This window comes from Pipra filicauda, unplaced genomic scaffold (assembly GCF_003945595.2).
Source record: "Pipra filicauda isolate LSUMZ 115617 unplaced genomic scaffold, ASM394559v2 scaffold787_size88316_pilon, whole genome shotgun sequence".
Lineage (NCBI taxonomy): Eukaryota > Metazoa > Chordata > Aves > Passeriformes > Pipridae > Pipra > Pipra filicauda.
In genome coordinates this window covers 59,750-83,362 of record NW_024104961.1, presented here as the reverse complement: position 1 = coordinate 83,362, position 23,613 = coordinate 59,750, and the positions used below count along the sequence as shown (strand labels likewise).

At 63.2% G+C, this 23,613-nt stretch overlaps 2 protein-coding genes and 2 long non-coding RNA genes across 5 annotated transcripts; 3 read left to right on the top strand and 1 right to left on the bottom strand.

The window, feature by feature from the left end:
• Positions 1–4,306: 4,306 nt before the first annotated feature.
• LOC120324951 lies at positions 4,307–5,285 on the top strand. The gene is made up of 4 exons (XR_005566681.1): positions 4,307–4,317; positions 4,402–4,469; positions 4,654–4,731; positions 4,807–5,285. It is a non-coding gene; the product is annotated as an uncharacterized LOC120324951 (long non-coding RNA).
• Positions 5,286–6,018: 733 nt separating this feature from the next.
• Positions 6,019–6,356, bottom strand: LOC120324952. Its single transcript, XR_005566682.1, has 3 exons — positions 6,323–6,356; positions 6,141–6,214; positions 6,019–6,056 (listed from the first exon to the last, which is right to left on the bottom strand). It is a non-coding gene; the product is annotated as an uncharacterized LOC120324952 (long non-coding RNA).
• Positions 6,357–9,516: 3,160 nt separating this feature from the next.
• On the top strand, positions 9,517–12,843 carry OTUB1 (OTU deubiquitinase, ubiquitin aldehyde binding 1). Its single transcript, XM_027737786.2, has 7 exons — positions 9,517–9,726; positions 10,034–10,095; positions 10,259–10,357; positions 10,543–10,661; positions 11,015–11,099; positions 11,375–11,569; positions 12,531–12,843. Exons 1-7 carry the CDS (start codon positions 9,666–9,668, stop codon positions 12,726–12,728), a joined length of 819 nt encoding a protein of 272 aa, XP_027593587.1. The 5' UTR covers positions 9,517–9,665; the 3' UTR covers positions 12,729–12,843.
• Positions 12,844–14,963: 2,120 nt separating this feature from the next.
• STIP1 (stress induced phosphoprotein 1) lies at positions 14,964–23,611 on the top strand. Of its 2 annotated transcripts, none has more exons than XM_039389907.1 (14): positions 14,964–15,999; positions 18,899–19,108; positions 19,346–19,487; positions 19,777–19,918; positions 20,421–20,583; positions 21,149–21,275; positions 21,357–21,459; positions 21,538–21,658; positions 21,733–21,829; positions 21,918–22,042; positions 22,186–22,222; positions 22,391–22,494; positions 22,887–23,059; positions 23,395–23,611. In XM_039389907.1, exons 1-14 carry the CDS (start codon positions 14,980–14,982, stop codon positions 23,465–23,467), a joined length of 2,637 nt encoding a protein of 878 aa, XP_039245841.1. In that variant the 5' UTR covers positions 14,964–14,979; the 3' UTR covers positions 23,468–23,611. The 2 variants fall into 2 exon arrangements, with proteins under 2 accessions (XP_039245841.1, XP_027593585.2); XM_027737784.2 differs by lacking the exon at positions 14,964–15,999 and adding an exon at positions 18,045–18,134 and having other exon boundaries at positions 23,395–23,485.
• The last annotated feature ends 2 nt before the right edge of the window (positions 23,612–23,613 follow it).

The following is a 23,613-nucleotide window of genomic DNA, read 5'->3' as shown; positions in this document are numbered from 1 at the left end:
TTAGTCTGGTGCACGGGGTATCCTGTGACAGGTTATTTGGACGCATCAAAGGAAGGGCTTACTTTTTATCATTGGATTCACGTGTGCAGGGCAAAGCAGTTCCAGTCTCTGTCATGTCCTTTGTCTCGTCCATGTGTTGTGTCCTTCGTCTCTTAATTGTTTCACATGGTGTGTGTGGTCACAGGTGTGGGGTGTGTCACTTGGGGTCAGCCTGGACCTGCTCTGCCCTGCTCCGTGGATCAGTGGGTAGATGGAATATTGCTCCGAGTCTGACATCAACATGTCAGTTCCCTTAGACAGTGGAGCCGATGGCTGTCCAGTCTGTGAGCAGGATGGTCTTGCGCTGCCCTGCTGGGGTGTATGGAGTCCTGACTGGGTAGAGTAGGAACCAGTGTCTAGGGTTTAGAGGTTTTTAGCTTTCCTTGTGAGCAATAATCCCTGAATGTTTGAGAGCTGAGTGTTTGAGCATTTGCCCATTTCATTTGCAGGGGGGGTGTTGGGAGCAGCTGAAGAGAGAGGAGCCTTGTAGGTGAGTTGGGGAGGCAGCAGGAGGAGCGGGGATCCCCTGCAACTTTAGAGATGCCTTCTAAGTTTGTGTCTCACTCACCCAGGTATCCTGGAACGTGACATCCACAGTGTCCGACTCCGGTCAGGGCCTGGGTGCTGGTGAGTAGAGGGATCACTGGGGTTTGAGCCCCATGCCACACAACTCAGGTATTGCTTGTGGTTTTCTTTCTTGCAGTTGACTCTGAGTAGTCTGATGATGGCAGGAACCTCTGAGGCAGCCCTGGTGCTCCTCCTGTGCATCAAAGCTGGATTGGCATCCCCTGCTCTCGGCAAGATAAGTTCAGGGCAAAGGCCCAGAGAGGGGTTGGGAGTGGGTGCAAGTGTGTGCCTCACCTGGAGGGATTTTTGCAATGAGTCCGGTGCAGGGGGTATCCTGGAACAGGTTATTTGGAGACATCAAAGGAAGGGCTTACTTTTTATCATTGGATTCCCGTGTGCAGGGCAGAGCAGTTCTGGTGTGTGTCACATCCTTTGTCTCGTGCGTGTTTTGGTGTCACGTGGTGTGTGTGGTCACGGGTGTGGGGTGTGTCACTTGGGGTCAGCCTGGACCTGCTCTGCCCTGCTCCGTGGATCAGTGGGTAGATAGAATATTGCTCAGAGTCTGACATCAACGTCAGTTCCCTTAGACAGTGGAGCCGATGGCTGTCCAGTCTGTGAGCAGGATGGTCTTGCGATGCCCTGCTTGGGTGTCTAGAGTCCCGGCTAGGTAGAGTAGCAGAGAGTGTGTAGGGTTTGGAGGTTTTTGGCTTTTGTTGTGAGCAATCCCTGAATGTTTGAGAGCTGAGTGTTTGAGCATTTGCCCATTTCATTTGCAGGGGCGGTGTTGGGAGCAGCTGAAGAGAGAGGAGCCTTGTAGGTGAGTTGGGGAGGCAGCAGGAGGAGCGGGGATGCACTGCAGCTTTAGAGATGCCCTCTAATTTTGTCTCTCTCTCTCTCTCTCTCTCTCTCTCAGGTATCCCAGAAGATGACCGCACGTTGTCCAAGTCTGGTCAGAGTCAGCGACCCAAGGACCTGCCTGGGTGACAGTGAGTAGAGGGATCGTGGGGGCTGGGGCCTCGTGCCACACTACTCAGATCTGATGTCTGGTTTTCTTTCTCACAGCTGACTCCGAGTAGTGTGACGATGGCAGGAACCTCTGAGGCAGCCCAGGTGCCCCTCCTGTGCATCCAAGATGGATTGGCATTCCCTGCTCTCGGCAAGATAAGTGCAGGGCAAAGACCCAGAGAGGGGTTGGGAGTGGGTGCAAGTGTGTGCCTCACCTGGAGGGATTTTTGCAATTAGTCTGGTGCAGTGGGTATCCTGGGACAGGTTATTTGGACACATCAAAGGAAGGGCTTTTTTTTTATCATGGGATTCCCGTGTGCAGGGCAGAGCAGTTCCAGTCTGTGTCATGTCCTTTGTCTGCTCCGTGTTCGGTGTCACGTGGTGTGTGTGGTCACAGGTGTGGGGTGTGTCACTTGGGGTCAGCCTGGACCTGCTCTGCCCTGCTCCGTGGATCAGTGGGTAGATGGAATGTGGCTCCGAGTCTCAGGTCAGCATGTCAGTTCCCTTAGACAGTGGAGCCGATGGCTGTCCAGTCTGTGAGCAGGATGGTCTTGTGATGCCGTGCTTGGGTGTATAGAGTCCTGGCTAGGTGGAGTAGGAAGCAGTGTCTAGGGTTTAGAGGTTTTTGGCTTTCCCTGTGAGCAATCCCTAAATGTTTGAGAGCTGAGTGTTTGAGCTTTTGCCCATTTCATTTGCAGGGGTGGTCTTGGGAGCAGCTGAAGAGAGAGGAGCCTTGTAGGTGAGTTGGGGAGGCAGCAGGAGGAGCGGGGATCCCCTGCAGCTTTAGAGATGCCCTCTAATTTTGTCTCTCTCTCTCTCTCTGGTATCCCAGAAGATGACAGCACGTTGTCCAAGTCTGGTCAGAGTCAGCGACCCAAGGACCTGCCTGGGTGACAGTGAGTAGAGGGATCGTGGGGGCTGGGGCCTGGTGCCACACTCCTCAGATCTGGTGTCTGGTTTTCTTTCTCACAGCTGACTCCGAGTAGTGTGACGATGGCAGGAACCTCTGAGGCAGCCCTGGTGCCCCTCCTGTGCATCCAAGATGGATTGGCATCCCCTGCTCTCGGCAAGATAAGTGCAGGGCAAAGACCCAGAGAGGGGTTGGGAGTGGGTGCAAGTGTGTGCCTCACCTGGAGGGATTTTTGCAATTAGTCTGGTGCAGGGGGTATCCTGGGACAGGTTATTTGGACACATCAAAGGAAGGGCTTTTTTTTTATCATGGGATTCCCGTGTGCAGGGCAGAGCAGTTCCAGTCTGTGTCATGTCCTTTGTCTGCTCCGTGTTCTGTGTCACGTGGTGTGTGTGGTCACAGGTGTGGGGTGTGTCACTTGGGGTCAGCCTGGACCTGCTCTGCCCTGCTCCGTGGCTCAGTGGGTAGATGGAATATTGCTCAGAGTCTGACATCAACATGTCAGTTCCCTCAGGCACTCGAGCCCATGGCTGTACGGTCCTGCCGGATGGAGCAGGGGTCCCTAGCTCTGGGGTCCCTAGCTCAGGGGTCCCTAACTCAGGGGCCCATAGCTCTGGGGTCCCTAGCTCTGGGGTCCCTAACTCAGGGGTCCCTAACTCAGGGGTCCCTAGCTCGGGGGTCCCTAACTCAGGGGCCCATAGCTCAGGGGTCCCTAGCTCAGGTGCAGTCGTGTGCAGTGAGCTCATCCAGCAGCGGGGCTTCAATGGGATAAGAGCTCTCCCTTTCTTTCATTTAATGGGACTTCTTAAGTTATTCCTGCTTTATTGAAGCATCAGCTTTGGCATCCAAAGAAGCAGAGCTGTAGATGGCAATGAAGAGGATTACACTCAAATGCAGGGGTTTTAAATTTAATAACTTCGTATTGGTAAACTGCTTTTATTTTTTTTTTCTTTTCCTTAGGAGCCTTGCATCTTTTGGGATCTCCTGATCATCTCGACTGCACCTTGGCATTTTTTCACCAGTGTGATCCAGTCCTCAGGTGAAGCTGCTCTGTGTTGAAGATGCTACAGACACCCAGGTGTGCAAGTAGTCAGTGGGGGGTTACAGCCCAGAGAAGGAGGAAGGGCTGGGGTGCCAGGTTAAGAATTGCCAGGGGTGTTTTGAAGGTAGGATGGGTGGAAAGCAGTGTCCAGGAGCCCCCTAAATGCCTGTGAAGGCACCCACTGACTTTTCAGATGTGCCACTTAAGTTTTCCTCTCCTTCCCCCAGATATTCTGTGCAATTACAGCTGCAGTCTTTGGCTGCAGGCAGTGACCCTGGGGGGTTTGCCTAAAGAGAAGGGAGACTCTTGGAGCTCTCCCCCTCTATCTGGGAGACTTTGGTTAGGGTTTCTTTACCATGTCAGGGGGACAGGGTGTAAAGCAGAGTTTGAACAGAACAGAGGCCAGAGGAGCAGAGCAAGAAGGTGGGTCATCACCTGATGGCAGCACAAAGATGTGGCTTCTGGCTCCACGTTTACTCACTGTGTTAAGCATTTTCTTGTTTTGCTTTTTGTTTTCAGCTGCAGAGCCCTGGTCCCAGGAGGCTCTAGGCACCGGAGGGGAGGTGATCCAGGTGAGTCCCAGTGAGCAAGGTGAGCATTGACTCCAGGACAGAACTGGATGGTCTTTTACAGGTGTTGTGGTGAATCTGTGCACGTGCTTTGTTTCTTGTGTTTTCCAGGGGTTCTGCCACCTTCTCACAGACAGTCCAGTGCTTCAGGGCCCCTGCTGGTGAGAGGTCACTGTGGAGGAGAGGTAGGTAGGAGCTCCCCCAGGAAAACCATCCTTTCAAGCAGTATCTCAGTCTGTACCTTTGCCTTTGGCTTCTTTACTTTGCAGAGAATGTGTGCAGCCTCAGAGGGCTGGAGCCACCTGCCAGTTAGGTGTGATGGTCTTCAGCTGTCCTTGTGAGTAATCTCTTAGTACTACCAGGGTCATCAATTAAGGCTGGAGCTTTCCCAGCTGCAGGTGCCATCCAGCCTGCCTTTGGAAAGGAGGAGCACTGAGGTTGAGTCAGGGAGGTGGGGAGGAGGTGCTGGGGTCTCCCTTACTTTCAGAAACACCCCGTAACTTTTTTTCTCACTCCCCCAGGTACGGCACACGGTGATGGCAGCAGCCTCCGACTGGGGTCGGAGCCAGTGGCCCGAGAACCTCTCAGCTCAGGGGAGGGTGAGTAGCCAATTGCAGGGTTATCTCCCACGTGCTGCCCAACTCTTGTCTCAGTTTCTGTTTTCTTTCTCCCAGCGACCGAGTCAGGGATCACAGGACCCTCTGAGCCAGCCGGGCGTCCTTCCTTGGCATCGAAGATGGATTCACATCCCCAGCTGTGGGAAAGATAAGTGGAGGGCTCCCACCTGGAGAGGGGATGGGAGCTGGGTCCAGTTTTATGGTTAGGAGGGAGGGATTGTCAAATGAGCAGAGGGGAAAGGGTCTGCCCTAACAGGCCCTTGGCACACATAGGAGGAGCAGTTTACTTTTCATCATGGAGTAGGATGTGCAGGGCAGAGCAGTTCAGGTCTGTGTCGTGTCCTTTGTCCGGTCTGTGTTTCGTGTCTTACACTTCACAGTCAGGGTGTCTTTGCTTCCTGCCCTCCAAGGTCTTATCTGAGATGCCAAGGCATCATTCCTAGGGTCTTGAACCTCTGCACTGCCCAGCTCAGTGCCCATACCATCCGTTCTTTGGCTCACTAGCTTGGACGTGCATCGGAATCACATCTGAGAAGTGTCAGGTCAGGTGTCTTTTACAGCCTCCTCACAGGTTGTATCGGTGGCTGTGCCGTGCAGTCATCCCTTGTCATCCCACCTGGGACTTGTGAGAATCTAAGAAGATTCTGAGCATAGCCTTGTCTCCCATCCATCTCAGCAATTTTGTGGGCAATTCTTGTCCCAGGCCATTCTGTTAGAGTGTCTTTTCAGGCTCCTCAGAGCCTCCTCCGTTCAGTCTCGCCGTATCCTCCGTCTTCTCGTGCGGCAGCACATCCGTTTTGGCGTCGTTCCTCTCTCAGAGTTCTCTCTCCTCGTTGCACCACAGCCCTTGTCTGGAAATGTGTCCTTGGAGTTTGTGTTGGGCCTGGAACTGCTCTGCCCTGCAGTGTAGACTTGGGGGTAGGTGGAGTAGGAAGGAGACTCTCAGTTCCCCTGTGATGGGCTCAGGTCTCAGGGCAGCAGTTCTCCTGGAGGCAGCCCCTGCCTGCAGTGTGTGTGCAGTCACGAGAACGGGCTTTTCCTGAGACCACGGGAGGGGTACGTGGCTGACCTTGCTAACTCATTTCTTTGAGCAGAGTTGAACAGAACAGAGGCCAGAGGAGCAGAGCAGGAAGGTGGGTCATCACCTGATGGCAGCATGGAGATGTGGCTTTTGGCACCTGCAGCTGGGAAAGGTCGAGCCTTAGTTGATGACCCTGGTAGTACTAGGAGATTACTCACAAGGACAGCTGAAGACCATCACACCTAACTGGCAGGTGGCTCCAGCCCTCTGAGGCTGCACACATTCTCTGCAAAGTAAAGAAGCCAAAGGCAAAGGTACAGACTGAGGTACTGCCTGAAAGGATGGCTTTCCTGGGGGAGCTCCTACCTACCTCTCCTCCACAGTGACCTCTTACCAGCAGGGGCCCTGAAGCACTGGACTGTCTGTGAGAAGGTGGCAGAACCCCTGGAAAACACAAGAAACAAAGCATGTGCACAGATTCACCACAACACCTGTAAAAGACCATCTAGTCCAGTCCTGGAGTCAATGCTCACCTTGCTCACCGGGACTCACCTGGATCACCTCCCCTCCGGTGCCTAGAGCCTCCTGGGGCCAGGGCTCTGCAGCTGAAAACAAAGAAAAAACAAACCAGAACAACTAAATCCTTAACACTGCGAGTAAACGTGGAGCCAAAAGCCACATCTTTGTGCTGATGTCAGCAGCTTCACCTTGGGACCGGATCACACTTGTGAAAAAATGTCAAGCTGCAGGTGAGATGAGCAGGAGATCCCAAAAGATGCAAGGCTCCTAAGGAAAAGAAAAAAAGATAAAAAATTACAAAAGCACCTTACCAACACAGCACACAAAATTATTAAATTTAAAACCCCTGCATGTGAGTGTAATCCTCTTCATTGCCATCTACAGCTCTGCTTCTTTGGATGCCAAAGCTGATGCTTCAATAAAGCAGGAATAGCTTGAGCAGTCCCATTAAATGAAAGAAAGGGAGAGCTCTTATCCCATTGAAGCCCGGCTGCTGCGTGCCCTCCCTGAGCAAAGGCTGGGATAATGTACCCCTGGCCGTGCCCACCTCCCTTCCTGTGAGGCCCTGGGCAAAGGGGGCAGCCCAATCTCAGAAGGTATAAAGGCTCTGGGAGCAGCAGCACCTGTGTGGCATCTCTGACTTAAAATCAGGATGAGTGAAGAGCCTGATGGAGAAAAGGACTCTTAATGACAAGAGGTATTACAGTTGGTATTGGATTTAGTATTGGAATTTGTATTTGGGATTGTGACTTGTAAGAAAATGAGAGCCCTTCCCTTCATGACCGAAAGCCTGTAGGTGCTGGGTGTCAGGTGCAGGTGGGAAAACTTTCTGTGTGTGTGGAAAGGGTTTTGTTAGCTTGCCCCAGCCCTGCGCTGAAACTGCACCCGACTCCCCAAGGCTGGAGCCTTTCTTTCCTCGGGCCAAGGGTGGCGGTTGCTTTCGGAGCCCAGCAACGCCACAGCAGGTCTTACTTCCACAATTAACGTGAAGTCCCCTCCCTGCGCAGCTCCTCCGCTCGCAGAGGGTAGGAATCCCCGGGGCAAAAGGTCTCCCCCAGTGCCTGGCGTTGTGTCCAGAGCCCCCCTCCCTGCCCGGGACACACGGGCTGTGTTCCTGCCCTTCCTGGCAGGCGCCTCTCCCTGCCTGGAGCAGCCTCGCCCTGCGCCGGGGGATGGCTCGGGGCGGCTGGGGCGGCTCGGGGCGGGATGGAGCGGCTCGGAATGGGCTGGGGCGGCTCGGAACAGGATGGAGCGGCTCGGAATGGGCTGGGGGGGGGGCTCGGAATGGGCTGGGGGGGCTCGGAGCGGGATAGAGCGGCTCGGACTGGGATGGAGCGGCTCGGACTGGGCTGGGGCGGCTCGGACTGGGCTGGGGCGGCTCGGACTGGGCGGGAGCGGCTCTGAATGGGCTGGAGCGGCTCGGGACGGGAGGGAGCGGCTCGGACTGGGCTGGGGCGGCTCGGACTGGCCGGGGGCGGCTCGGAATGGGCTGGAGCGGCTCGGAGCGGGATGGAGCGGCTCGGACTGGGCTGGAGCGGGATGGAGCGGCTCGGAGTGGGATGGAGCGGCTCGGAGTGGGCTGGGGCGGCTCGGACTGGGCTGGAGCGGCTCGGACTGGGCTGGAGCGGCTCGGACTGGGCTGGAGCGGCGGGGGGGGTTGGTGCTCTGTCTCTGGTGTTCCATTGGTGCGCCGCTCTCGGCACTAGGTGCACAGCAAGCGCTTTCTGGACAGGCACTTTTGGTCCTGGAGGAATCTTCATCCGTATTGAATTTTGGCCGCGGGACGGCCCCTCGCAGCGGGGCGCGCGTGCCGGCGAACGACTGCCCTTCCACGCAGGAAAGAAAGTCCTGACCCTCCGTCTCAAGGGCAGCTGTTGCGCCACTCGACACTACGTGCACCGCAAGAGCCTGTCGTTCACTTGCAGGGGTCCAAGTCCCCCCCCAAGAAACTTCATCTCCTCCTCCTCCTAAACCCCCCCATCACCCACAGCCCCTCAAATGGCACATAAAGAGTCTCCTCCCTAAGTTCTTAAAAATGTAGGACAACAGGGACTCCTCTTCAGTTTAAACTTTAAGATGATTAAAATGTGGGGATTGCCCTCACCTCAAACGCAGAAAATTGCACCGTAAATGTTTTCCCGTTCCATTTAAACCCAAAACTAACAGAAAATGGGGGTTTTGCATCAATGAAACCCCTAAAATCTTAGAACAAGTCTATTTGCTTTCAGGTGATATCCTTAAAATCACAATTCGAGCGATTTCCCCTTGGATTTAAACACAGACAATATTGGCAAATGCCTTTTTCCGCAATTTAAACCCCTTTCCCCCCCCCCTTCTTTCAGCAGTCACTGAAGGCACGGGGGAGGGACTAGGACCCCTGGGAAGATGGAATTGGAAGGAGACAGCCTTTCCCTCCGCCCCCCGCGCTGCCTCTCCTGCTCAGCTGCTGGTCCCCTCGCCTGCGCTGCCCCTCAGCACAGATCTTGTTCCTTGGCACCTTCCTCGAGCAAAGCTCCATTTCCAGGTGCATCCAGGAGCTCCCCAGCCCCTGCAAGGTGCTCCCACCATCGTTCTTTGAGAGACCACCCCCCCCCGGGGATTGCCCCTCCGGCCGCTCCCCTCTGCCCTCCGAGGCCCGCTCCTCACCCTCGTCGTTCCCACCTAAGGAGGGAACAACGCGCGAGAGGTGGGAATCCGAGGGAAAAGAGTCGCTGCCCCGATCCAGGGTGGGAGAAACTCCAAGGTTTTATTTTTGTTGCCCGGGAAACGCTGCCAGCGCAGCGCGCGCCACTCTGCCGTAAAGCACCGCTGTCGAGCAGCCGTAAAGCACCGCTGTCGAGCAGCCGCACCTGCCACACTGCCGTAAAATTCAGCGAAACTTCGGACGCTCCCCCCCCCCCGCAGTGCTCCCAGTTCGTCCCACCGCTCCCAGTACCACTCCTTGACTCCAAAATTTAATGAGTCCTAAGATCATTGCCAAACCAAAGGTGCCAGGACAGGACAGGAAGGTCTTTCTGGTTAACACCTGCCCTGGGCAGCCCATCACCCGCCCCTCAGAGCCCGGGGCTCCGCGCTTCCCTCTCGAGGGGCAAAACTGCCAAAATTTCCGTTGTACCTCCCAAATTGAGGGGCACTTGCGTCACCCACAACTGGGCCGGGTGCGCTCCCTGACGGGCCCGGCCTCCGCCGCGGGGCGGGGCCTGCTTGCAGGGGCGGAGCCACGCGGCTCCCGGGCCGCCTCCGTGGGCGGAGCCTGTTGCCAGTGCCGGGCGTAGCGGCGGCGGCCCGGGAGCGGCGGGCGGTGCCCCGGAAGCGGCGCGGCAGGTGCCCCGGAAGCGGCGGGCGGTGCCCCGGAAGCGGCGCGGTCAGGGCGGCGATGGCGGCGGAGGAGCCTCAGCAGCCGCAGCCGGAGCCGCTCGGCGGCAGCGACGCGGACGGTACCGACAGGCCTCTCCGGGGCCCCCTCCGCCCCCCGGTCTTGCAGCCCGGGACCCCCGACCCGGGATCTCCCCGCTCCCCCCGGGGGCCTCAATAGCCTCCCCCCCCCCCCCGCCCACCGCGATGCCCCAATACCCCCTAACCCCCCCTCCCAGCACCCCCAAGACTCCCTCCATCCCTCTCCGGGCTCCCGACGGCCCCCGCCTTATCCCCAGGACCCACTCGGGAGGCGTCCCCGCTCCCCAGACCCCCCTGGGGAGCTGTGGAGCCGCTCTGGGCCCCCGCTGACCCCTCATATCCCCGTAGGCGTGAACTGCCTGGCCTACGACGAGGCGATCATGGCGCAGCAGGACCGGATCCAGCAGGAGGTGAGGAAACCCCCGACCCCTCAGAACTCCTCACAAAACCCTCCCTTAAACCCCCTCAGAGTCTGCCCCGAAACCCCCACGGAGGTCTTCAAACCTCCCCAACCCCCCGTGGGGGTCCCCAGTCCTCCCCCAGTCCCTGATCCCCTCCAGTCTTGCCCCCTAGATTGCGGTGCAGAACCCACTGGTGTCAGAGCGCCTGGAGCTCTCAGAGCTCTACAAGGAGTACGCCGAGGATGACCATGTGTACCAGGAGAAGATCAAGGTGCAGCACTGGGAGCCACTGGGAGATACTGGGAGGCACTGGGACACCAGTGTGGTACTGGGAATAGTACCACTATGGGACTGGGAGCCGCTCTGGGACACCAGCACAGGACTGGAAGCAGCCCAGATGTCCCAGGGGGTGTCTCCCCGCCCCCACAGTGTCCCCACGCCCCCTCTGCCTCCCAGGACCTGCTCCAGAAATATTCCTACATCCGGAAGACACGTCCAGACGGGAATTGTTTCTACCGCGCCTTCGGCTTCGCCCACCTGGAGGCTCTGCTGGAGGACGGGCAGGAGCTGCAGCGGTGCGGATCCCCAGAGCCCCCTGGAGTCCCCCCAGGGACACCCTGGGAACCCCCAGAGTCCCCCCATCCTATTCCCGCGGCACCCCCGGATCCTCCATAGCACTCCCAGAGCCTCCCCAGGCAGCCCTGTACCCTCATGAGGACCCTGCAGCACCGATGCTCCCACTCGGACCCCTGGCTCCCTACCCCCTTAGCTCCCTTGGACCCTTGCCCCCCCCCAACCTCTGGGTTCCTCCTCCCCAATGATTTAGTCCCCTCTGGGCCCCCCCAAGACCCCTCGAGCGCCCCCCTGGACATCCCAAACCCCTTTGGGTCCCCCCTAAGCCCCCCTGGGCCCCCCGATGTCCCCCCAGGTTCAAGGAGGTGTCAGCGCGCAGCAAGGAGGAGCTGGTGGCGCAGGGCTTCACTGAGTTCACCATCGAGGACTTCCATAACACGGTGGGCACGGGGGCTTGGGGGGCACCAGGAATGTGGGGGGCAAAGGGGCACGGGGCTTCACTGAGTCTGCCATCGAGGACTGCCGGGAGCACACGGGGGGTGGGGGTCCCTGTGACCTGGCATGCGCCCTTGTGTGTGTCCCCAACACACGTGCACGCATCTGACACACGTGTGTCGTGTGTGTGTCCCTCATGGATGCGTACCCCCGACCTGGGTGCGTGTCCCTGTGACACACGTGTGCGTGCCCCAAACACGCCTGTGCTTTCCCTGCGCAGCTGATGGAGCTGATCGAGCGCGTGGAGCGCCGTGTGCCGCTGCCGGAGCTGCTGGCGGCCTTCAACGAGCCGGCGACCTCGGACTACCTGGTGGTTTACCTGCGGCTGCTCACCTCGGGCTGCCTCCAGCGCCACCGCCGCTTCTTCGAGCAGTTCCTCGAGGGTGGCCGCAGCATCAAGGAGTTCTGCCAGCAGGTACAGGGCACGTGGGGCACACGGGACTTCTGTCATCGCTTCAGGGGCACACACGTGCCCTTAGGGCACACAGGGCTGGCATGGGGCACACAGGAGTTGTCACCATAGCAGGGGCACAGGGGACACACAGGAGCTCTGCCAACAGGTATGGGGCACGTGGGGTACACGGGAGTTCTGTCATCACATCAGGGCATGCAGGGCACGTGGAGCTTGCACGGGGCACGTGACAGTTCTGTTAGTACAGCAGGGGCACATGGGAATTCTGCCAGCAGGTATGGGGCACAGGGGGCACACAGGAGTTCTTCCAGCAGGTGTGGGGCATGCGAGGCACACAAGACTTCTGTCATCATATTAGGTGCAGGCGGGGCTGGCACGGGGCACCTGGGAGTTCTGTGGCCATGGCAGGGGCACATGGGTCACGCAGGAGTTCTGCCAGCAGGTTGGGGGCACAGGGGGCACACAGGGCTGGCACGGGGCACACGGGAGTTCTGCCAGCAGGTTTGGGGCCCACAGGGCTCAGAGAGCTCACACCTCATAAGGGGCTCGTGTGGGCTCCTGGGGCTCACGCGGGCTGTGTGGGGCTCGCGCAGGACTCACGCCGGGTTCACAGGGTGTCGCGTGGCCTCGCACGGGCCACCCATCACCTTCTGCGGCCCCTCCCAGCTTCACACATATTCACGTGAGCGCCGCTTGGGCCCCACAGAGCCCTTCTCACCACTCTGGGGGTCCGGGGAGGGTCTCACGTGGTGTCGGTCACCCTCACGCGCACACAGGCTGCGCCCAGCCTCGTGCTGCTCCCCGGCCCCTCACGTGGCCCCCTGGTCCCTCGTGCTGCCCCTCATCCTCTCGAGCAGCTCCCCGCAGCCCCCGAGAGGTGTCGTGCAGCCTCGCACCCCCTCGTGTGCCCACCAGCCCCCCCCCATGCCCCTCATACACCCACACAGCCCCTGTCCCACTGCAGGAAGTGGAGCCCATGTGCAAGGAGAGCGACCACATCCACATCATCGCGCTGGCGCGGGCGCTGCACGTCTCCATCCTGGTGGAATACATGGACCGGGGCGAGGGCGGCGCCACGAACCCGCACGTGTTCCCCGAGGGCTCCCAGCCCCGCGTCTGCCTCCTCTACCGCCCCGGCCACTACGACATCCTCTACAAGTGACCCCTCTGGCGCGAGGGGCCTCACGCCGCCCCCCGGCCATGGGGCCCCAACCCCACAGGCCCTCTTGTGGCCTCCCGACCCCCCTCCCTCCCCCCAATAAAGATGTGGCCCCAGTGCTGAGCATGTTTATTTGGGATGGGGGATTGGAGGGCATGGAGGGGTTGGTTAGAGGCAGTTGAGGGGGTGGGAGGGTATTGGGATCCCCGTTGGGGGTAGTTGGGGCTGAGGAGTAGTTGGACTGGGGTGAAGGAAGTTGTGGGCCCTTTTTGGGGGCACTTAGGGCAGGGGTGGTTGGGGCTGAGGGGGAACGGTGTGACCTAATAAAGGTTTCAGCATGGGCAGCGGGGGCAGGGGGTGTCCTAGGTCTTGGCCCGCCCTGGTGGCAGGACCCTCCACCTCCCAGCTGTAAAGCACCATAGAAACACCCCTCTCCCCCCAGGGGCCTCCAAATTCGCCCCTCCTCCTTTACCGAAGGCACGAGCGGGGAACGATGGACCCCTCGTGTGAGGGAGGAGGGTCCCGGTGTGAATGCCCCCCCCCCCCCCCGCACACCTCCTTCCCAGGAACCGAGGCGGGGATGGGCCAACGCACCGCCTCCCGAATTCTACCCCCGGCCCACGCTCACACGCACCCGCAGCCCCGGGTCCCTCCGCACCGGGGGGTGGGCCCGGCCCGGCCTCCCTCGGGCCCCGCCGGGTCCCCCCTCACCGGGGGGGCGGGTCCGGCCCGGCCCCCCCAGGCCCCCCCGCAGCCGCCGCCTTCCCACGCCCGCAGCCGCCGCCGCCGCCGCCGCCGGGCCCGCACGCGCCGGTACCGACCCGGTAAGGGCTCCCGGACCCCCACCGCACTCTCGGGCCCCCCCTGAAACCAACGCCCCCGACCCCCCCCGACCCCCCACCCGCCTCGGTACCCGCGGGTGCTCCAGCCCAGGGGAAGGACCGGTCGGCCGGAGTGGGGCCCGTCTCCGCCCTTGGACCCCCGGAGCGACACTGCCCCGCAGAGACCCCCCCTCCAAAACCCTTCCGAACACCCCGGCCCCCAAAACCGCGATTCCCCCTCCCCCACCCCGACTTCCCAGGGATGCTCCAGCCAGGGGGAGGGGCCCAGGCGTCCGGGAGAGGGGAGGACACCCAGGCGTGACCCCCCGCCGTCATGGGAACCCCCCCAACCTCCCCAGATCCCATCAGCTCCCCTGGAGCCCCCCCAAAACCCTCCCGGTAGCCGGGGATGCCCCAGCCGAGGGAAGAGACCATCCAGGGCGGGGGTGGGAGAGGAACCCAGGCATCCGCGGGCCTGACCCCCCCCCCACGAGACCCCGCGCCTCCCACCAGCACCCTCAGACCCCCAAAACCCCCCATCCCACCCCCGGTATCCAGGGATGCTCCAGCCCGGGGCGCAGGACTCCGGCATTCAGGAGAGCGACCCCCCACCTCCAGAGGGCCCCCAGGACCCCCCTGAGCCCCCTCAGAGCCCAGGGAGGGCCAGGGTATCTGGGGCTTACAGGGGTGTTCATGGGGGGGCATCACCTGGGGCCCCTCCTGCGGGGCGGGTCACGTGACCCCTTGTGCGAGGCCGGGGCTGACGCAAGGTGGACCCTGGGGCACGAGGGTCCCGGGGGGGTCCCCTAACGAGATGCTGCTAATGAGGGGGGGGTTCATTAGCAACGCTGGTAATTGGCACCCGAGGGAGCCCAGACACCTGGGTCCTGGCAGGTTTTGCACGAGGGGGGCTGTCACATGAGGACCCCCTGGCTCACACTCCCTCCCCATCGAAAGCGGCCCCCCCGGCGGGGGGGGGGGCCCATGGAGAACTGGCACCCGTAGCCTTGACCTCGCATGAGGACCCATCGCACGGGGACAACCGTTGCACGAGGACCGAGGTGGACCCAGGTAGGGCCCTACCCCACCACACCTGGACGCCTGGGCCCCCCTATGACGGTGGGGGCCTGGGGGGTCCCTACTCTGGATATGGGGTCAGGGGAATCTCCTAAAGGGGATGGGCTTGAAGGGGTCTGCAAACTATAGTGCTGAGGAGGTGCCCAATAATGGGAGAGAGGGGTGTCCCTGCCCTTTCTATGGGGTCAGGGTGGGCATTCTGGGTCCCCTGGGATAAAGGGGTGCTGAGGCAGGGGCACCTGCCCTATATATGGGATCAGCGTGGGGCTGGGTCACAGCACCCAGGTCCTCCAGGGTGCATCCCCATCCCACTGTCCTGACACCTCCCCCCAACCCACAGGACCACCCCCTCACCCATGGCCCCCCCTTCCCCCCTCCTCCACCTCCCTCCCCCGCCCTGGGCGCCGCGGGGGGGGCCGCCCCGGCGCCTGACTGCCGTCACCGCTGTCGTCCTCGTCGCCATCGCGGCTGTCGCGGCCTGTCCCGCCGTGTGCCGCTGCGCCGGTGGCCGCGTCTACTGCAACGACCGGGGGCTGACGGCCGTGCCTGAGGGGCTCCCGCCCGGCGCCACCACCCTGTTCCTGCAGAACAACCGGATCGGTGACGCGGGGATCCCAGCGCGGCTGGGCCGGCTGCCGGCCCTGCGCGTGCTCTACCTGTACGCCAACGCGCTGGAGCAGCTGCCGGCACACCTGCCGCCGGCGCTGCGGGAGCTGCATCTGCAGGAGAACAACGTGCGCGGGCTGTGCCGGCGGGCGCTGGCGCGGGCACCGCTGCTTGAGCGCCTGCACCTGGATGACAACTCGGTGTCGGCAGCCGGCATCGAGGAGGACGCCTTCGCTGAGAACCGCCGCCTGCGTCTCCTCTTCCTCTCACGCAACCACCTGAGCAGCGTGCCGGCCGGGCTGCCGCCGGCGCTGGAGGAGCTGCGCCTGGACGACAACCGCATCCACACCATCCCGCTGCGCGCCTTCGAGGGGCTGCCGGCGCTGCGGCGCCTGGTGCTGGACGGGAACCTGCTGGCCAACCAGCGCATGGCCGACGACACCTTCAGCCGCCTGGGCAACCTGAGCGAGCTCTCGCTGGGCCGCAACGCGCTCGCGGCCCCGCCGGCCAACTTGCCCCGCGCGCGGCTGCGCCGGCTCTCGCTGGCCGCCAACGCCATCAGCCACGTGCCAGCCGGTGCACTGGCACGGATGAGGGCACTGGAGCGACTGGACCTGTCGGACAACAACCTGACGACGCTGCCACGGGGGCTCTTTGATGACCTGGGCAGCCTGAGCCACCTGGGGCTGCGCAACAACCCCTGGTTCTGCGGCTGCAACCTGGCCTGGCTGCGGGACTGGCTGCGCCGGCGGGCGCCGCCGCGCCTCGAGGTGCGCGGGCTGCTGTGCCAGGCACCCGCGCGGCTGCGGGGGCTGCCGGTGGGCGAGCTGCAGGGGGAGATGGACGCCTGCGACAGCCCCGCCGCAGGGGCCGGGGGGGCTTCCCCCGGCATCGCAGCCGTGTCCCCAGCGGCTTCCAACGGCGCCGTGGCCGCCTCGCCGGGGGCCGCGGCCACGCCGGGGCTGTGGGTGCAGGCGGCGCCGGGGGGGGCCCTGCGGGTGCGGTGGCCACCGGCCCCCCCCGGCGCGTCCCTGCGGCTGAGCTGGCTGCGGCCCGGGGGGGGGGCCGTAACTGAGACACTGGTGCGGGGGGAGCGGGGAGAGTACGTGGTGCGGGCGCTGCAGCCCCGTGCCCCGTACCGCGTGTGCCTCGCGGCCCTCGAGCCCCCCGCCGCCCCCCCACTCTGCACACAGGCCCGCGCCGGGGCCGGGGACTCCCCTCCCGGTTCTCCCGGTGCACCAGCCGGGGACACCCCCACCGCGCTCCCCCCGGCCGCGGCTCTGGGGGCGTCGGCGGCGGCGGCCGCCGGGGTGATCCTGGGGGTGCTGGGAGGGTGGTGGAGGAGGAGGAGGAGGCGGGGGGGGCGAGGAGGGGCGCCCCCCCCGCCCCCTAAAATCAGCAGAGCGGGGCGGCTGCCGCTGCGGCCCCTGCGGGCCCCCGACGAGGGCGGAATACGCACCGTGTACCCCCCTCCGCCGCCCCCGCTGCCCCTCCCCGGCGCTCGGGGGTACCGGGGGGGGCAGGTGCCCCATGGCGGTGGGGAAGGGGATGGGGGGTCCTGATGGGGGGGTCCCTCTTCCTGGGAAACCCCACGTGTTGGGGACCCCTCTGGGGCTGTGGCCGCTTGCCCCTGCTCTGAGGACATTTGGGGGGACCCGCCGGGGAGTTGAGGAGAGGGGTCGCCCTGCACCTCCCCCGCTTCCCTTTTGGGGCATTTTGGCTTTTTTAAGGTGTTTTTTCGGCACCGCGGCTTTTTTGGGGGAAAAACGGCAGATTTGGTGCAGGAACAGGATTGGGGAGAGGGACGGACCTGACAGCCTCGATCCCTCCAGGACCTCCAGGAGGACCCCAGGCCTGGACAGAGCCTGGGGGGTGAAGGCAGACGGGACTCGGGGTCAGGGTGGTCCCCTGCTGCCCCCCCCCCCGGGTCTGTGCCCCCTCCCTTCCCCCCGCGAGGTGCCTTCACCCCTCCCCCTGCCCCTGCTGTTGGATTTGGGGAAAAAGGACCAAAATCAGGAAAAATCGACCCAAAAGGGCCGAGGGGAACCCTGACCCCCAAATAAACCCAGCGGCTCCTTTTCCTGCCAGTGCCTCTTTCCCGTGGGATGGGGTGGGGAGCTGTCACCCGGGGGCGTTCACACAAGGGGTCTTGCAGGAAGGGGCACGGTTGGGGGATGGTCATAGGGGGTCACTGAGAGTAATGAGGGGGCGGTGACACAGGGATACCCTGGGGTAGGACGAGCAATGGGGAGTTTGGGGGGGGTATGAGACCTTGCACGAGGGCTGGGGGGGGTTGTGTCAGGGGAGGGGGATCATGCCTGGGTCCTGTCAAGGTCACGCGTGTGTCACTCAACACCCCCCTTCCCACCACCAGGGACCACCTGCCTCCACCCACGTGACTCCCCTTGGCCTCCGGGGGGCGTGGGGGGGTGGGAATCGCGTGCAAGCCCCGCCCCCGTGCAAACCCCGCCCCTCGCTCCCCCCAGGAGACACGTTCGGCAGCCAGACCTCCGCGCCGCCAGGGGGAGCACTCCCGCCTCCGCCCACCCACACCCTCCCCCCTGATAGGCGTCACTCGCAGCCAATGGAGAGTGGAAAATTCCAGAAGGGAGCGCGGGGCGCGGCCAATGGGCATTCGGTGCTGGGCGCCGCGGCCAATGGGAGCGGGGGGGGCGGGACCCGCTGCAGGCTTCCGGCGGGGGCGGGTCCGGAGGGGGGCGGGCACCATTTCTCCCGGTGGTCAATGGGAAGGCGGAAGCGCGGGCGGCGGCCAATTGGAGCGCGCGCGGGGGCGGGCGGGCGGGACCGACGGCCAATGGGGCGCGAGGGGTGGGGCCGAGGGTTTCTAGCAGCTTCCAGAGGGCGGCGCGGGAGCGGCGCGAGAGGAGTTGCGGCCATGGAGGAGGTTTGGGGGGGGACGAGAGGGTCCGGAGGGTCCTGGGAGTCCCAGAGGCAGGCGGAGGAACCTGCCGGGCGTGCCAGGGGGTCCCAGGGTTGGGTCTGGGTCTGGGGGATCCTGGGGAGGGGGCCTGAGGAGAGCCGGGGGACCCTGGGGAGGGCCGGGAGGCCCTGGGGGTCCCTGAGGGGATTAAAGGCCCCGACCGGGGTCGGGGCGCTCCGAGAGGGATCGGGGAGCCCTCAGGGGCTCGGAGCGGTTTCACGCTGTCTGGGGGTCCTTGAGGTGTCCCGGGAGGGTGGCGAGCGGGGCCTAGGGGGAGCTGAGGGCAAAGGGAGTTTCCGGGGGGTTTCGGGGTCCTTGAGGAGGCGGGGAGGGGCTGGAGGGTGGTGTCCCGTTGTTTGGGGGCCCGGGGCCCCGGCTCTATCTTCACGTTCTTCTGTTTCTCTTCCTACCTCTCCATCTGTCCTTTACTTTCCTTCATCTTTCCACCTTCCTCACGCCCCTCTTCTTCCTCGTCCCTTCTTGGTTCTCTCGCTTTTCTTCCTCCTCGTGCCTCTTCTCCTCTCTCACCCCTTCATCCTCCTTGTCTTTCTCGCACCTTGCTGCTCCCTTTGCTTTTCTCTTGCCTGCCCCTCTGCCCTCCTTTTCTTCCCCCTCGTCTCCTTCATATTCTTCCTTACGCCCTTCCCTTCTCCTTCCTCGTCTCCCTTCTCCTCTTCCTCGCGCTGTCCCGTTCCCCGCGGTCCGTGCCTTCCCTCCGTGTCCCGCAGGCTCAGGAGCTGAAGGAGCGGGGAAACCGGGCGCTGGCGGCGGGGGACGTGGGGGCAGCCGTGGGGCACTACTCGGCCGCCATCGCGCGGGACCCCAACAACCACGTCCTGTTCAGCAACCGCTCGGCCGCCTACGCGCGGCTCGGGGACTACACCCGTGCCCTGGCCGACGCCTGCCGCACGCTGGAGCTGCGCCCCGACTGGGCCAAGGTGGGGGGGTGCTGGGGGGACCCTGGGAGCTCTGCCCCTGGGGGGCTCAGGGGGTCTGACCATAGGGGTCACCCCTGCCTGTCCCCCAAGGGTAGTCGTTGATGGTGGGGCATAAGGGTCTCCACTGTGGCAGGGGTCAGGGTTCCCCTGGGGGGTCTGACCCAAGGGTCCCCCTTTGCTCCCCTTTTCCGGGGGGGGAGGTCTGACCCCGGGGTCCCTCTTTGCTCCCCTTTCCAGGGGTACTCACGGAAGGCAGCAGCACTGGAGTTCCTGCAGCGCCTGGAGGAGGCCAAGGCCACCTATGAGGAGGGGCTGGCACGGGACCCCGGGAATGAGCAGCTGCTGCAGGGCCTGCGCGGGGTGGAGACACGGCTGGCAGGTACGGGGGGCTCGGCGGGGCTCTGAGGGTGGCCTGAGAGGCGTTGGGGGGTTTGGGCCTGGGAAGGGGTGGGCTGACACGGGGCTGGAGGGGTTGCAGGGAGCGGAGGAGTGGCTGGGGAGGCTGCTTGCGGGTCCCAGAGCAGGTTTGGGGGTCCCTGTGAGAGGCTTTGGGTGGCTCTGAGGTCCCTGGGAGGGGATGTGGGGAGTTTTTGGGGTTCTCAGAGTGGGACTGGGGGTCCTAGGAAGGTTACTTGGGGTCCCTGCAAAGGTCCTTGACCTAATTTCAGAGCGGAAGCTGCTGAACCCCTTCAGTGCTCCTGACCTGCTGGCACGACTTGAGGGGGACCCCCGGACGCGGGCGCTGCTGGGGGACCCCGAGTACCGGCGACTGCTGGAGACGCTGCGCAGCGACCCGGGGCAGCTCGGGGCGTCAGTGCTGGGCCTCAGGGGGCCCTGGGGGGCTGGGAATGGGCCTCGGGGGGCCTGGGTGGGCTGGGAATGGGCCTTGCGGGGCCAGGGTGGGCTGGGAGGGGGCTCTGGAGGACTGGGGGGGGGCTAGGAAGGGGTTTGGGGTGGCTTTGGGGTAGGACTGGGAGGGCACGTAGGGCTGAATTTGGGAGCCTGGGGGGTGTTAGCTGATTTTGGGGAGCTCAGGGAAGCAGCAGGCCCCCTGGGTGGGGGTCAGGGTGCAGGTTTTGGGGTGCTGCCCCCCCACGGTGTGTCGGGGTGTGGATTTCTGGACGCCCCCTTCAATGTTCCCCTGCCCCCCCAGAAGGTGCGGGACCCCCAGGGTGGGGGCCAGGGTGCAGATTTTGGGGTGCAGCCCCCTTGGGGGATGTCGGGGTGCGGATTTCGGGATGCAGCCCCCCCGGTGGATATCGGGATGTGGATTTTGGGGCACTTCCCCACGCGCCCCTGCCCCTCCCGCCAGGAAGCTGCAGGACCCCCGGGTGATGACGACGCTGAGTGTGCTGCTGGGGGTGGAGCTGAGCGGGGCCGAGGAGGAAGAGGAGGCCCCCTCCCCTCCACCCCCACCCCCCCCGCCCCCTGCCCAGCCCCCACCACCCCAGGAGCTCCCCCAGAACAAGCAGGAGGTGAGGGGAAACCCGTAAGGAGGGGAGGGAGGTGTTTTGAGGACACACAGCCCCCCTGCACACCTAAAGAGCAGCATGATAGACAAGGCGGGTGGGCAGGTTCGGGGCAGCTGAGGAGAGTTCAGGGGGGCTGTAAGGCAGGTTTGTGGGTGCTGGGGTTAGGGTTAGGGGATTTAGGAGCAGGTTTTGTGGGGCCGGGGGAGGAGTTGGGATTCAGGGAGGGTTTCAACCAAGTTTGGGGATGAGGGCTTCCTGCCAGTTTTGGGGTGATGTCCCTGTAGAAGGTGCAGCAGGGGAAGCAGCGGGATGATAGAGGGGCTGGCCAACCTTTGGAGGGGTCCAAGCCAGTTTTGACATGATCTACCCCATCAGGGACAGCAGGAGAAGAAGCTGGGTGACGGGTGAGCGGGTTTTGGGGTTCGGGAGGGGGTCACAGCCAGTTTTGGGGCGACACCCCCCCCAGGCTCAGCGGGAGCAGGAGCTGGCCAGGTTTTGGGGGTCTGGGCAGCAGCTTTTAGGGTTTGGGGGGTCCCAGCCAGTTTTAGGGTGACCCCCCCTCCATCAGGCACAGCGGGAGAAGGAGCTGGGCAATGCCGCCTACAAGCGGAAGGAGTTCCCGGCAGCGCTGGAACACTACACCCGAGCCGAACAGCTAGACCCCACCAATATGACCTACGTCACCAACCAGGCGGGTGCGTGACCCCTCAATCCCCCCTGAGCACCTCCCAAACCCCAAAACCCCCCTGAAGCCCCAAACTTGCCCTCAAACGCAGCCGTGTACTTTGAGACGGGTGACTACGAGCGGTGCCGGGCACTGTGTGAACGCGCCATCGAGCTGGGACGGGAGAACCGGGAGGATTACCGGCAGATCGCCAAGTGAGTTGGGAGGTTTGGAACCAGGGGTATCCTCTCTGGTTCCCCCCAAATCGCCCCCTGACCCCCCATTTCCCCCAGGGCGTACGCACGGATCGGGAATTCCTACCTGCGCGAGGAGCGGTACAAGGACGCCGTCCACTTCTACAACAAGTCCCTGGCTGAGCACCGCACGCCCGATGTGCTCAAGAAGTGTCAGCAGGTGACGTGGGGGGTGTGGAGGGAGGGAGGGCAGCCCTCCTGGGGCCCCCCCGAACCCCCTAATTGCTGCCACAGGCTGAGAAGATCCTGAAGGAGCAGGAGCGCTTGGCCTACATTGACCCCGACCTGGCGCTGGAGGAAAAGAACAAGGGCAACGAGTGCTTCCAGCGAGGTGGGGGGGCGCTGTGGTGGGCTGGGGGGGCCCTGCCCTGCATCTGGGGGCACCCCCTGACAGCAGGCGGGGGGGGGTCCCGTTTTAGGGGATTACCCCCAGGCCATGCGGCACTACAGCGAGGCAATCCGACGCAACCCGAACGAGGCCCGGCTCTACAGCAACCGTGCCGCCTGCTACACCAAACTGCTCGAGTTCCCCCTCGCCCTCAAGGTACAGGGCCGGGGGTGCAGGGGGGCTGAATTGAGGGCCTGGAGGCTGGCTTGGGGGGGTAGGAGGGGTCCTGGGGCTGGTCTGAGGGTATAGGGGTCAGTTTGGGGCTTTTGAGATGCCTCTGAATCTGCTTGTTCCCACAGGACTGTGAGGAGTGCATTCGCCTGGAGCCCACCTTCAGTGAGTGGGGAATGCGGGGGGGCCCTGGAGGGGCTAGGCTTTGCCTTCAGCCATCTCTACCTGTCCCTGTACTCCTTTCTCCTTCCTTCCCCTGTGTCTGTGTCCATCCCTCCCCTGTACCCACATTTTCCCCTCTCACCTGTACCTGTGTGCATCGCCCCCACCCAGTCAAGGGCTACACGCGGAAGGCGGCGGCGCTCGAGGCCATGCGCGACTACACCAAGGCCATGGAGGTTTATCAGCGTGCCCTGGACCTCGACCCCACTTGCAAGGTGAGCCCGCAACCCCCTGAGCCCCTGCTGACCCCTGTGACCACCCCTGAGCCCCTGCTTACCCGGGCCCCCCAGTGGCACTGCAGGACCTGAGAATACAGCAATTTGTGACTCCCGTGGCCCCCCAGCCCCCTGTAATCCCCAGGAGGCAGCACAGTGGCAGTGGCACTACCTGGCACTACCGCCCCTGACTGCTGTGACCCCCCGCGTGTGCCCCTCGGTGATCCCTGTCACCCTCAGGAGGCAGTGGAGGGGCAGTGGCACTGCCTGGGGTTAGAGCATCCCCTGTGAACCAAGCCCCCTGATCTCTGTGCCCCCCACCCTGCCCCCCAGGAGGTGGGGCAGCGCTGCCTGGGGTCCCAGCCCCCTGTGACCCGCCCGTGTGTCCCCAGGAGGCGGCGGAGGGGCAGCGGCGGTGCCTGCGGGCGCAGCAGCAGCGCTCGGAGCCCCCCGAGGAGCTGCGGCGCCGGGCGCTCGCCGACCCCGAGGTGCAGCAGATCATGGGGGACCCGGCCATGCGCCTCATCCTCGAGCAGATGCAGAAGGACCCCCAGGCCCTCAGCGAGTGAGTCCCGGGGGAATTTTCTGGGATGTTAGAGCCACCCTATGGTGTTCACTGAGCCTTGAAGGAGCCACACCAAGCCCTCTGCAGCTGTGGGGGGGGTCCCCAACTCTCTCTGAGGTCGTCCTGGAGGTCCCCAAGGTCTGATGGGGTGTCATTGCCCATCTCTCACAGCTCACTGAGTCTCCATGAGGTTGCCCAGGGTTGCCTAGCACGTCCCCAGGTGTGTCAGTGGGTGTCCCCAAGATGTGGAGGGGTGTTCCGAGGGGGGTCCCAGGCATCCCCGCCCATCCTTGGGTCCCCCCTGTGCCCATGCTGATTCCCCGGTTTCCCCCCAGGCACCTCAAGAACCCTCTCATCGCCCAGAAGATCCAGAAGCTAATGGATGTGGGGCTCATTGCCATCCGGTGACCCCCCCAAATCCCGGGGACCCCTCTGGGACCCCCCCCGGGTACACCTCGACCCCCCAGGGGAGGCAGGGGGTGCTGCCCCTCCCTCCCCCCATCCTGTGTTGGTTCTGGGGTGCTGTGACCCCAAATAAAGAGCGGAGCAGTGGC

Excerpts from the sequence above, each read along its gene's own strand:
- STIP1 (XM_039389907.1), top strand. The coding sequence starts at position 14,980 with ATGGCCCCCCCTTCCCCCCTCCTCCACCTCCCTCCCCCGCCCTGGGCG. Across the intron at positions 21,460-21,537 it reads GATTACCGGCAGATCGCCAA|GGCGTACGCACGGATCGGGA; the intron begins GTGAGTTGGGAG and ends CATTTCCCCCAG. Across the intron at positions 22,043-22,185 it reads AGTTCCCCCTCGCCCTCAAG|GACTGTGAGGAGTGCATTCG; the intron begins GTACAGGGCCGG and ends TTGTTCCCACAG.
- OTUB1 (XM_027737786.2), top strand. The coding sequence starts at position 9,666 with ATGGCGGCGGAGGAGCCTCAGCAGCCGCAGCCGGAGCCGCTCGGCGGC. Across the intron at positions 10,358-10,542 it reads TGTACCAGGAGAAGATCAAG|GACCTGCTCCAGAAATATTC; the intron begins GTGCAGCACTGG and ends TCTGCCTCCCAG. Across the intron at positions 10,662-11,014 it reads GACGGGCAGGAGCTGCAGCG|GTTCAAGGAGGTGTCAGCGC; the intron begins GTGCGGATCCCC and ends ATGTCCCCCCAG.